The sequence below is a fragment of the Orcinus orca genome, chromosome 21 (genome assembly GCF_937001465.1).
Source record: "Orcinus orca chromosome 21, mOrcOrc1.1, whole genome shotgun sequence".
Taxonomy (NCBI): Eukaryota; Metazoa; Chordata; class Mammalia; order Artiodactyla; family Delphinidae; genus Orcinus; species Orcinus orca.
Window position 1 is genome coordinate 3,307,545 of NC_064579.1, and position 13,206 is coordinate 3,320,750.

At 55.3% G+C, this 13,206-nt stretch overlaps 1 protein-coding gene across 1 annotated transcript in view; it reads left to right on the forward strand.

The window, feature by feature from the left end:
- The first annotated feature begins 3,294 nt into the window (after positions 1 to 3,294).
- Positions 3,295 to 13,206, forward strand: part of SFRP1 (secreted frizzled related protein 1) — a 44,231-nt gene continuing 34,319 nt past the window's right edge. The window contains exons 1-2 of the mRNA XM_004285055.3: positions 3,295 to 4,025; positions 9,404 to 9,481. Coding sequence (XP_004285103.1) covers positions 3,500 to 4,025; positions 9,404 to 9,481 — 604 coding nt within the window. The 5' untranslated portion in view covers positions 3,295 to 3,499. The remainder of the gene's footprint in view (positions 4,026 to 9,403; positions 9,482 to 13,206) is intronic.

The following is a 13,206-nucleotide window of genomic DNA, read 5'->3' on the forward strand; positions in this document are numbered from 1 at the left end:
CACTTTTCTGAAACGAAAACCACAAGTTTAAAGGTGTATTTTGCCCCTGTTCATTCAAGAAGGAAAGATGTGCCTGGCTCACAACTCCCATACTGGAGACCCCTGGTTTCTGAGAGCTCTGTCATGTCAATAACATGTTTAAAGAACCTTTGTTCTAGAACTTTCTCCTCCACACACACACATTCTTGCCATTAGGGCAAGGGAGACTGGGCTTTGAAGTGCAAAGTTTTGACAATATGACAAAGCACACACACAAACCCAACAGCTGCATATGCACCTCTAAAATATGAAGTGTTCAGGCTGCTCTGCCTGGCGCTGTTCTGGGGGAGGGGGAGGGGGGAGGAGGAGAAAGAAGAGATTGTGTTTATTCTTAAAAAGCAGTAGGTCAACTTAGGGTAAATATTCAGGTATCAAAAACAATGGCTAGGGCTTCCCTGGCGGCGCAGTGGTTGAGAGTCCGCCTGCCGACGCAGGGGACGCGGGTTCGTGCCCCGGTCCGGGAAGATCCCACATGCCGCGGAGCGGCTGGGCCTGTGAGCCATGGCCGCTGAGCCTGCGCGTCCGGAGCCTGTGCTCCGCAACGGGAGGGGCCACAGCAGTGAGAGGCCCGCGTACCGGAAAAAAGAAAACAAACAAAAACAATAGCTAAAGTGTTTAAAATTTATTAGATTAACAAACTTGCTCAATTATATTATTTGATTTAATTTAAAATTTATTAACTGATAGCTGTTCCACATATTTTTTTAGAATTTATAATATTTGTACTGTTTCAGTAAATTTTCACCAGAGTTGTCTGCTCAGAGCTAATCATTTATTCAATTTTCCACTTATCCTCTGAATATCTGGATTTAGAAATCATTACATCTCTTGTTATATATGAGATGACCTTATAAAAATTAGTGCTAGCTTCCTCCTCAATTTCAAGAAAATCAAGACATTTTCTTTAAAAACATTTTAAAAGATGACCTGGGCAGTCACGCTCAGTGCAGTTCCAAACTCCATGGGCACTGATTGGTGGTGGGCAGTCATTCTCCAAAATCCTAGGTGTGAGTTAAAGTCTGTCAGTGGGACAGACTTGAGCCTTTCCTTTCCAGCTGGGCCTTGAGAGGAGCCAGAAATGTACTGAGTTTAGGATTCTGGGGTCTTACATCCACACTCCCTGTATTTCTCAGGACAGTCATGTCCCTGGCTTGCCCCAAGAGGCCTCTCGCTAAGGCCATTTGTGGGTGATCAATGAGAAACAGCAAGACCTAGGCTAGGCCCTCCCATGAACGGATTTGTGAGATTTACTCCAGACTCGAGACCCCCCCACCCCCACCCGGCCCCAGGACTGGTGGAAGTGTAGTCACTTGGACTAGTTTCCAGAATTTTCATGGTGGGCAGACCCAAGTCCTCCCACCATTTGGGGAAACAGTGCAAACATGAGTGAGAGCTGGGCAAAGCCTGGATCCAGAGGTGACAGGATGTTATCTGCTAACACAACTCTTTGCAATGAGTACGTAAACAGACACATTTGTCTTGGGACTGAGGGCCTGCCTGGAGGAGAGAAAAGGACCCCTACCAAACTGCATTTTTCTCTAACTGCCCCTTGAATCGAGTCACAGTTGCCTGGTTTCCTGAGGTCTATTCTGTGTCTGTGAAGAATGTCTTCCCCAGCTTCTGGGGCTGAGCATTACCAATTGTTTAGGGATTAACCCTTCGCCACCCAAAGTCTTGCTCTCCCGCCATCTCTTTGCCTCCACGCTGCCCCTCTCGTGTTAATGCACCTTTCATTGGCTTAGAAATGACAGGGAAGGTGACCATTGGCAGTTGCTTCCTGTGTGCACAGTGGAATCACCATCTCGTTAGGGGCACCAGGGCTTTAAGAAAATAGCCTCGCTTCTTCAGAAACTCTAGTCGTTTGACTTGGAATGTGTCCATCAAGAAATTTGGTCTGCAGAATCTAAAGCAAGCTTCCCCAGAGCTTTACAAACAAGCTGGCCCAGCAAGGCAGCGCCTCCTCCGGTGTCTGCCTTGAGCCCGGAGCTCTGTGGCCATTTGCCACCTGGGGAGGTGCCACACTGCTCAGATGTGGTCTGCAGCGTTCTTGGCCGCCCTCCACCCCACATTTCAGGACACAAGCAGTGTGGAGACCCAGTTAACCTCAGGAACTGCTGTTGCTGTCTTCTGCCCCTGGGGTCAGCCGTGGTCACACTTCAGGTCCCTGAAGCTTGAGCCTCCCCCTCAGGGTCCCGTTTGAAACATACAAAGAATCCCCAGGAACTCTGAGGTGGCAGTGGCAGAGGGACTTCATTTCCCGGGGGGGCTGGATGGGAAGGATGGGCTGTTTCTGCTAAGACTTCCCTCTTGCCTCCTGCTTTAACGGAACCCCTGGTTTTTGACTTGAAGTTCCTGGGCCAGCTCTGAATGCAGCATGTGTGCCTGAGTGATGGACTTGATATTTACACAAGCCACGCTGATAAGTGCACATGTGTTTTTAATGTTTTGGCTTTCTAGACCACAAACATGTCAATGTGCATATGCGTGCACACACAGACGTGCTCTTGGGCTGGGCCTTGAGTAGGGCTCCTTTTTTTTCTTCTTCTTTTTCTTTTTTTAAACTGTTCTCGCAGAGTTAACACCTTTGTTAGCACCCTTTCCTGCCTCACTGCCTCCGGGTTGTCGGAGGGCCGTCATCCGGTTATCCCACCTGGAAAGGCGCTGCCTTTTTAAGCCAGCAAACAGCCCGACGACACCTTCGCTTGGCCCTTGCGGGAGCGGAGCCCCACGGGCTGGGGATTGAAAAGCAGACCTCCTTTGCCGCAGCCTTCCTGAGCCCCGGTCTGTCGGAAACAGCCCATCTTCGTCTGCAGACACAGAGAACAACACCGAGGAGGTGGACTGCTGCATAAAGTTAGGGAAAACTGTTTGAAAAAAAAAAAAAAAGTCTTGATTATCTCATGGACTTGCAAGTACTGTTAAGGTTCCTTACTTTCCTGCCATCTGACTCAAGTTAACAGCAGCATTAAACATCGTCTTTACCCACCGCACGCTTCTCTTCGTCCCCAGTCTCTCTTCCTTTTTTTTTCTTCTTCTTCTTTTTCTCGTTTCCCCCCCTTCTTCCTTCATTTATTTTTTGGTTTTGTTTTTTAAGGGGTGTTGACCTGCGCTGAGTTCTAGGGAGCCGACCCCTCCCGCCCGCGAGCCGATTGGCCGGCCACGCGGGTGACTGACGGGCGGGCCCGGAGCGCTCGCGGCGGCCGGCGCTGATTGGCCGGCGCGGCTCGGAGGGCTCGGCCGCGGGAGCGCCGGACACTCGGGTCCCGCCGCCTCGGGAGCCGGGCCGCACTCGGGCCGCGCGCTCGCCTCCCCGCGCGAGCTCCCTAGGGTCGCCCCGCCAGCGCCTGGCGCGGGTGCGTACGGCGCCTTTTGTGCCCGGGGGCTCCTGGAAGTTCGCGGCGGGACGCGCGCGGGGAGGCGGCCGAGGACGCCCCGCGTCGCAGGGGCCGGGGCGCCGAGCATGGGCGGCGGGCGCTGGGCCGCGGCGGGCGCGCTGCTGGCGCTGGCCGCCGGGCTCCTGGCCGCGGGCTCGGCCAGCGAGTACGACTACGTGAGCTTCCAGTCGGACGTCGGCGCGTACCAGAGCGGGCGTTTCTACACCAAGCCGCCGCAGTGCGTGGACATCCCGGTGGACCTGCGGCTGTGCCACACCGTGGGCTACAAGAGGATGGTGCTGCCCAACCTGCTGGAGCACGAGACCATGGCCGAGGTGAAGCAGCAGGCCAGCAGCTGGGTGCCCCTGCTCAACAAGAACTGCCACATCGGCACCCAGGTCTTCCTCTGTTCGCTCTTCGCGCCCGTCTGCCTGGACCGGCCCATCTACCCGTGCCGCTGGCTCTGCGAGGCCGTGCGAGACTCGTGCGAGCCCGTCATGCAGTTCTTCGGCTTCTACTGGCCCGAGATGCTGAAGTGCGACAAGTTCCCCGAGGGCGACGTCTGCATCGCCATGACCCCGCCCAACGCCACCGAGGCCTCCAAGCCCCAAGGTGAGGCGGGGGGTTCCCGGGGCTGTCCGCGCTGCGCCCCGGGACTGGGGACGTGCTCTCGGCCGTGCCCGACCGCCTTGAGAGCTACCGGCCCGTCCGAGGTGGTGCCCGGCGGGGCGAGCCCCGCGCGCACCCGGTCCGGGTCCTGGAGCCGCTGTCCTGGGATCCAGTCAACGGTGAAACAAAGCCTTAGCTCTGGCTCCCAGAAGAGCTCTTCTGTCCCTCGCGAGGGAACCGAGTCCCTATCGGAGTTTTGAACCCCCCAGACGGGATGCTCCGGGGGAAAAAAAAAAAAAAGCCTAAACCCCAGATCTGGGAAGCTCAGAAAGGCCGAGCAAATGCTAAGGTGCAGCTTTGTTTATTTTCTTAGGTTTGAGGAGGATTTTTTTTTTTTAAACGCTTTCCTTAGCTAGTCATTCAGCCAAGTAGCTCCAGGACTGGTTCAGAACTGGCCGAGAAAAAAAGTTCAGAAGTTGCGAGGCTTTCTGTTTCTCTACCCCTTTCAGTTAACAGCTTCGGGAAGGTTTGGGCGGGGGCGGGATGGAAAGGCTCTTCTCCCTCATTCTTGCATACCCCCTGCTTCTCTCATTTACACAAATCCTCAGGTAATTAGAAAGATAAAATTGTCATTAGCTCATGGCTCAGCTCCCCTTGGGGAGCGAGGCTCCGCAGATTGGAGGCTTTCCTAACAGCCCCAGGGATGAGCCGGAGGTACTTCTCTGAAACCCCTTCCACTTAAAGGGCAGTTCTTGGTGGGGGTGGGGGGGGGAGGAAAAACCATCCCGGGGAGGCAACAAAACAGAACGAAACAAGTTAACAAGCAAATAAACCAAAACAAAACCCCACAGAACAAACAAGCCAACGAAAACAACCCAGCACTGTGGCCTGACTTTTAGAGGAGTGAATTCAACCCCAAATTCTTCGGAAGCGGAGTTGAGGCTCAAAGAGGTGGAGGTCCATACCCAGGGCGCCGAGCAGAGCGGTCCGCATCCCAGGGGCTTTTGAGGAACGGGTTTAGGGTGGGGGGAACCTGCTCATGGCTGACTCAGTTCATCTCCAAGGGATGCCAAAGCACAAAGGTCCCCCGAGGGGCGTACTCCCCAGAGTGAGGGCGGGGTAGTCCCGGGAAAGGGCACCCCGAACTTTGAATGCCTTGGCTTATTCCAGGGAAGGAGGAGGTGGTCCAGAGGGGCGGGTGTGGGGTGGCAGGTCTGGCGGGTGGGCAGGGCAGCGGCCCGCCTGCGGGGGCAAGGTCTGGGTCCCGCTGCTCCCCTTTCCTGGGGGTCTGCACAGAGTTCACCTTCGGGGAGGCGCAGCCCTTTGAGAACGGGAGCCGAGCCGTTACCTGGAGCGGACAAAGTGCTTTGTATTCTGTCCGCGTGGAACCCACGGGATTTTCCTTCTCCCCGTCGGCACTGCCGGCGGGCAGACTAGCCCAGCCCTGCCCCCGGAGGCCGCGGCCAGCTCTGCTGGGGCTGAGTCCACCCCTCAAGTGCCCCTTTCTGGTACAATCAGCGACAGAACACTTCTGAGGGGGAAGCCCTTCTGACGGGAAGGTAGGGGTGCTGGCTGGGCTGCCTACTTGTGAAGGGACGAGCATCCTCCACCTCGATGCCCCAAAGGCAGGGGTGGCGGGGTGGTGGTAGGCGACCAAACCCGGGCTCTCTTCTTGGAGGCTTCGACTCCTTGGCTGTGTCCCACCTGGCTGCTCCCAAAGTCTGCCCTTTGCACCATCTCCTCTCCTCCCTCCATCCCAGGAGCGCTCAGGTCGTCACCCTCCTGAGACCAGCTGCACACAGAGAACAGTCCCGTGTGGGACTTGGGACCCGGTCGTCCCCACCGAGTCTTTGGTGACAGGCTCTGGGGGAGGCTCCGCTCCTGCCCAGGACTGCGGCCGCTCAGTGGGAGGGACCCCCTATAGGAGTCAGTCCTCTGGGGCCGAGAGGCCACTGACTGTCAGCTGAGCCCGGAGGTGGGAGGGCTGTGTGTGTGTGTGTGTGTGTGTGTGTGTGTGTGTGTGTGTGTGTGTAGGGCAGGTGGAGACTGGTCCTCGTAACCTTACGGCTGGTGGCTCCAGCATCAGAACTGGTACTTTTGGAGGAGACCAAGTATACATGCCCTACTTTTATTCTTTATTTCTTTTTATTCTGTAAACTTAAAATGGAATTTTCAAAGCAGCGGCATATCTTTGCATGCCGCAGGCTGGTTTCTGTTCACATACTTGGACAAGCACCGTTTGGGGGTATTGGGCAGGCCTTTGGGGCCGCATGTTATCAAAGATAAACTTGATAATGAGACTGAGTCAAAAGACACCCCCCCACACCCCCAAAGGCTTCAGCCCAAGCTGCTTCAGCATCTGTTATGGGAGAGGAAAAGTGTTTGTTTGTTTGTTTTCAGGAAAGTTATTTCTAAATCTTGCCCTTGCATTAGACCTGTACATTCCCAGGCCGATAAATTGTCGTTCCTCCTCCCAGCCAGGTTTTACTGATTCAAGCTCTGCGAACGAGCACATACCTTTAGTTTTATTTTGTTGTTGATTAGGCATGTTGTGCGTTAAAACAGCCTGGCTGTTTTAGTCACAGATTGCAGAGGCCACGGTACACTCATCCTTCCCGGGAGCCTTCCTTAGGGTCCCTTCCCTGTATTGAAGAGCTGGCCAGGCAAGACCTGCTCTGTGTGTGTGGGGTGTGTGTGTGTGTGCTGTGTGGGGGTGTGTGCCGTGTGCATGTGTGTGTGTGTGTGTGTGCGCCGTGTGTGTGTGCTGTGTGCGTGTGTGTGTGCGCGCTGTGTGGGGGTGTGTGCTGTGTGGGGGTGTGTGTGCCGTGTGCATGTGTGTGTGTGCTGTGTGTGTGCGTGTGTGTGTGCGTGTGTGTGTGTGTGTGTGCTGTGTGAGTGTGTTCTCTGTGTGTGTGTGTGCTGTGTGGGGGTGTGTGCCGTGTGTGTGTGCTGTGTGTGTGCGTGTGTGTGTGTGTGTGTGCTGTGTGAGTGTGTTCTCTGTGTGTATGTGTGTGTGTGCTGTGTGTGTGTGTGTGTGCTGTGTGGGGGTGTGTGCTGTGTGGGGGTGTGTGTGCCGTGTGCATGTGTGTGTGTGCTGTGTGTGTGTGTGCGTGTGTGTGTGCTGTGTGAGTGTGTTCTCTGTGTGTATGTGTGTGTGTGCTGTGTGGGGGTGTGTGCCGTGTGCATTGATTTTTAAAAATCCACTTACTCTTGATTCCAGTGTTGGACTTTCCCGTCCTCTCCCTTAACTACTGATGAAACACAAAACCTTTTGGTTTTTGGTTCTTTTGCTTTAAACATTATTTTAAATACACCTTAAAACAGCCATTTAGTTCTGCCTCTCCGATGGATGACTGGGTGGATTTCTCCTGCTCGGGCCGCTCGCAGGGCCCCCCAGCACAATCCAGAGAGGCCACAGATTAATAGCGCCCTACACAGTCTAGAGCTGCTCCCCAGTCGGCTGTGGGTGGGGGCAAGCCGTGCGAAGGCGCAGAACTCACTGCAGCCAGCTCCTGCCCGGCTGGGAGACGCTGAGGGCCAAACGTAGCTGAGCCCGGGGCCCGCCAGCCGGATCGGGGAACTCAGAGCGTCTAGACAAGGTGATGTGAGCGAACAAGGGGAATCCGGTGTTTGTATTCAGATAGTCCTGCCCTGCAGGTTGTTTGGTCAAAGTCACATTCATAGAACTTTGCAATGTGATAACTCCCACTGAAAAAAAATAACCCAAACAAGGAAAGCCCCAAAGCACAGTCCACACTCCCGAAGTAGATACCACGGTCCTTCCCACGTTGCGGGATTTCCTTGCTGTTTTTCTCCCCATGGAAGCAAGAACCATGATGCAAAATTCTGGGTGAGTTTTTCCCTTTGGTCAGAAACACAACCTCTGGAATCCGATCTTAAGTTCTGGCTGAAAAGCACATTTTCAGCATCTGGGCCAAAATATAGCCCCATGGTCTCCTGCTCGGGGCGTGGCTGTGGTTCTTGCTGCAGGACTCTGGATGGAGTGCGGCCCTGGGCACAAAGTAAAGGTGGGACAGGGATCTGTCAGTAAAGACTAAGGTGTACGGCCTCTGCTGCGCCTCGCAGGGACCCTGCTTGGAAGTGGGGCAGGGGGGTCGCGCATCACCTCCCCGGAACTGGGGACCAGCTGCGTCCTGGGGGCAGCACTGGCCCCGGAGGGCTGTACAGCTCCCTTCTCACCCACTGTGGGAGGCTCTGCCTGTTTCTCTGAGCCATAGAAGTGCTCGAAGGTGAAGGAGATGCCGCAAGAGGAGCCACGAAGACGGAGGGGGAGGAAGAGGATGAAGAGCCTGAGTCAGAGCGAAGGTCACTCAGCGCCCCGTCCTCCCTGGGGGTGACTGCCCCCCCCCCAGCGTGGCCGGGCATGGCCTCCACCAGTGCTGCCGAGGTGGAGGACCCTTAGAATGTGCTCGTGCTTTCCCGCATCATGGATAAAACTCCAAGTTGTCTGATAGATGACGGAGGTGACGGTGGGATGGCGGCGGTGGTGCCAAGCCGCCTTCCCTTCTGGCGATCCCACTGGGCCGCTCTCTCCCTGCCCTTCCACAGAGCCCCCTTACCTCCCAGGGGTCTCTCCAGCATCAGCAGCATTTGGCTGGGAGGACCCGCTGGCCCTGGCCTCCGAGGCCTCCCCCTCCCCCGGGGCCTCAGCTGCCCCCGGTGGCCCCCATCCCTGCAGCACACACACCTCCTCTTCAAAGCCCTTCACAGTGTGAAAACGCCTCCAGAGGGTCTCTCCCATGTCTCGCCAAGTCCTTCCCTTGGGCAGCAGGGCTGGTGCCGTTCCCAGCCCCCACCAGCTTCTCCTGCTTCCCGCCCCTGGCAGGAGCTCGCTGCAATAGCCCTTCTGGGGAGGGGTGTTCAGGGCCTGTGGTTGGAGTTTGTGAGTCGGGCTGATTTTCTTTCTTGGCTCCTGGAGAGCTGGTCGGACGGATCGGCCGTCTTTTGGGGAGTTTGGGAACAGGAAGTGGGCAGGAATCAGAGGGGGGTATTTCAAGGAGAGGGGAGAAAGAACCGGGGGCAAACAACTGGGGTAGAAGTGTTTGGTTACAAGTCAGCTTCTCCTAGGGACCCACCACATCCATCAAGCCACGACTCAGGACCCGCCCCATCCAGCCCCACATCATGTTGGTTTTCATAGTTGTACCATATTCAACAGCTCTAGTCCCCAGATTTTCAAGAAACTATGCGTCTGTTTTGGTCTCCAGGACTCGTCTTTTCTCAAGTTGCCCTATCAGGAATTCCAGAAGACCTTTAACTCCTTCCAGCCTGGTCCCTGGGCTGATCCGGGCCCCAGGGGCAGGTCCTCCCCGCGTTCCACCGCAGTCACTCAGCTCCTGTTCTCCCCTTGCCCTTCCTAGGCACGACGGTGTGTCCTCCCTGTGACAACGAGCTGAAATCTGAAGCCATAATCGAGCATCTCTGTGCCAGCGAGTTTGGTAAGAAAGCGCCCCTGGCCGCCTCCGGGAGGTTGGGCATCCCTGGCTGCTCCCATTCTGCATCCGTGGTGCAGAGCCTGTGGGAGCATCTTTTTGGAGATGTGTATTCTCTCCCTCCATCCTCCCCGGACGGCTGCTGTTCTCAGGCAGATGGAAGGCCAGATAGGATGGGGAACCGGCCGGTTTTTATGAAAGTCAAACTTGGCTTCTGTTCTTCCGTGTGTGGGATCACTCGGCGGGTTTGGGGGGACCTTCTCGAGGAGTGGAGGGAGGCAGGCTTGGGGAGAGCTGTAGAGGAGCTGGGGGAAAGCAGGCGGCTTGGGCTGGCCTCTCGGCACAGCTTTTCTTCCGTCCACCCCTAGGTGTCAGCACCACTCTGCCCAGGATCTGGGAGGGGAGTCTCCATGCGCTTAGGGCATTGCCGGGGCGGGCGGGTAGTGGGTGCGGCGGCTCTCAGGTCCTTCCAGGCCAGGAAACTGACAATCCCACAGTGAGGGGTTTTCCTTCCCTTCTTCGCAAATCACTCCGGGCTAAAAGGCAATTCTGGATGAGCACTTGCAGCCCTAGGAGAAGGGCTGGATGTGGCCCCGGGGGCTGATCTCAGGGAGCCTCTCAGGGACGGTCCCCGGTAGTCTGCCCCGCAGAAGACCGAGCTTCACACACCGTGGGCGGCTGTCCTCCGGAAAAGTAGACGTGAACTGCATCCTTTTGAAGGGCCGACTCCCTCCAGCCTCTATTGTATATGGATGCTGAGAAGTGCCTGCCGCCAGGCCTGCTTTGCCAAGGACAGGTTCTCACGATTCTGGCCATTGTGTCCCCGAGGCTGGATTTCTTACAGAATTCCTCCCAGGGAAAGCATGATGGTAGGTAACGTGAGTGTTTACGTCCATCCAGGGCTACCTACTCCGGGTTTTCACTAACCAAGCATAATAAAGTACGTGAAAGGGCCTCGTGCTGGCAAAGTGCCGTGCTGGAGAGCTGCACACGTGTATGTGCGCACTTGTAAGCTGAAGGAAATGGTGCATGTGACAGGTGTAGTCTCAGGTATTTGTCATTGTGACTGAAGGCGGGAAGTGGCGAATTCTGACCCTTTGCCACGGAGAGCTTCTTGAGAATGCACACGTTTTTTAGTGCCTTATTTCTGCATTGAGTATCTCTGCCTGCCTTCTTGGTTCTTGGTGAATGACCGCTGGGACGATTTCGTCTCCCAAGCATTCCACTGCTTGTGTTTGAGTCACATCCTTTGTTCTGGTTGCCATTTTAAGTGAACTCAGATAAATTGTAGAGGGACCTGCAGCAGTGTTTCCAAACTCTGATGACCCTTCCGTCTGACGGCGGTGACACTTGCTTGTTGACGCTCACACCCTTGCTCCATCAAGGGGAGCCCAACGCCCGGGCGAGGCTGGCGGGTCTCTGCGGCAGAGTCTGCGCGGCCCCAGCCTGTCCGAGTCACAAGCTTTCCTTCCGCAAACGGCGCGAGATTCCTTCCCAAAGAGGCATTTGGGCATCGAGAAAAAGGCCAGAAATAAAATCTCTCAGAAGTCCTGATGAGAAGCCTTTTGCTGTGTGATTGGGGGCGTGGGGGGGTGGGAGGAAGAATCTGCTCGGATGTGGCTGTTATCCCGAAGCATCCTTCCTTGCGAGGGGCCGGAGGCAGTGTGGATAATACTCAGGGGCCGCCTTTAGATTTCACTGACCCTCTTCCGATAGTGTAAATCACCACACTCACTTTTAGAAGTCGACTCCCTGACGTTTCAGCAACTCCAGGCAATCGTATTAGAGCCCAGTCTGAAAGGTAATATATTAGCTGATGTTCTACGTTCAGATGACTTCTCCCGGGATGACTTCTCCCGGGACTGCGTGTGCGGAGGACGCGACTCAGATTCAATGTGTCCAGTCATTGACTGAGCCACGCGTCCAGTCGGTCACTCAACATTTCTTGAGTGCAGAGCTCTGTGCTAGATACCGTGTCCTCAAATACGGACCTAGAATAGACGAAAATTTCATTAAAGAAATTTCTTCACCCCGACCAAGCACGAATCGGTGATTTCCTAGAGAATCGTGGTGTCATAGAACTCACCGCCTGAAGGGGGCGCCGTGGAGACTCCAGGCGAAGGATGTTCGGCAGCCCTGAGAAGAGAATCTGCACCTTCTCGTTCAGATTCTCAGTAACCCACCAATCTGCTTTTGTTGGGGGCTTTAGTGGCAACTTGTTAAACTAGAGCCGTTCGCTAGACATGGGCTGAAGAAGCAAACCTTGGGAAAGAATTTGAGTGTGAAGGTTGACCTTTGGGTGAAGGGGAAAGGTGTGGAGGGGGCTGCGGTAAGCCTGCTGGGGAGGGACATCCTCTCCCGCGGCAGTGGCTCCCTGCGTGCAGGCGCCAGGGGTGTATCTTATTTTAATAACCAGTCAGGGCCTGGGCAATCTGATTGGCTGTTTGGGACTGTGTTCCTTTCACCGGGAGATTATCTCCTTCTTGAGTTCCTAGAACTTTTGAATTCTCCTGGATCCTCCAGGTCATCCTATCAAGTCCACTTATTTCACAAATAAGGCGTCTGACTTGCCCCACTGGAGTTCTTTTACTCGCTGTCACGCTGCCTTCCCCCCTTAGGAGAAGATGAACAGCCGCTGGGCTCCCTCCTGGAGGCATTTATCTCCTCCTTGCTTGGGTGTCCTGGACGCCAGGCTTCTTTATCTGAATGCAGGAGAGACTTTTATGGGTTTTCTGTGTGTCATGGTCTCATAAGGCAGTAAATAGGATTTTTTTTTCCTCTCTCTCTCTCTCTCTGCAGGGGCTGAGCTCAGCTCTGCCCTTCTCGGCACCCTGGAGAATGCAGCCTTGTTGAGAAACTTGTTTCCTAGCTCAGCTCATTTCAAGTAAGGGAGGTAGTCAGCCACGCTGATGGGATTCAGTTAAGAGACAAAGAAATGCAGCAGGGCAAGCTGACACACAACAGAGAAGAAAAAGAATGCTTTACTCCCTACTCCAGGGATCAAACTTTGCTTTAAGCGGCCCTGACATCCCCTGTGGGAAGACATCAGGTTGTTGGAAGGCTCCCTGGGAACTCCAGGAACAAGGGGTGCTTTCCTTCTGGGTCAGCACGCCCTCGCCCTCTCCTGCCAGTGTGTCCTCAGACCCCTGCCGCCCCCGTAGAGCTGGGCCTGCCCGGTCTATCACCGGCTCCCCGGGCGGCACAATTTTTTAAAAAATTATTTATTTATTTTTGGCCGTGTTGGGTCTTCGTTGCTGCGCGTGGGCTTTCTCCTAGTTGCAGTGAGCGGGGGCTACTCTTCTATGCGGTGCGCGGGCTTCTCATTGCGGTGGCTTCTCTTGTTGCAGAGCACGGGCTCTAGGCGCGTGGGCTTCAGTAGTTGTGGCACGAGGGCTCAGTAGTTGTGGCGCACGGGCTTAGTTGCTCCGCAACATGTGGGATCTTTCCGGACCAGGGCTCGACCCCGTGTCCCCTGCATTGGCAGGCGGGTTCTTAACCACTGCGCCGGGCGGTGCTTTTTTAACTCTCTGGCAGGTCTGCTTGGTTCTCTCCACCCCTGCACTGTACCTCCTCAGTTCAGAGCACATATTCTGCCCCCAGCAGGGAAAAGCCTCAGTAGAAACACCTGTGGGCTGATGCTCAGGAATGCAGCTGGATCAGCCTGGAGCAAGCACCAGATGTGTGACGGCCAGAAGTTAGACGGTGCAAAGTCTGTGGATTCAACATGGCGG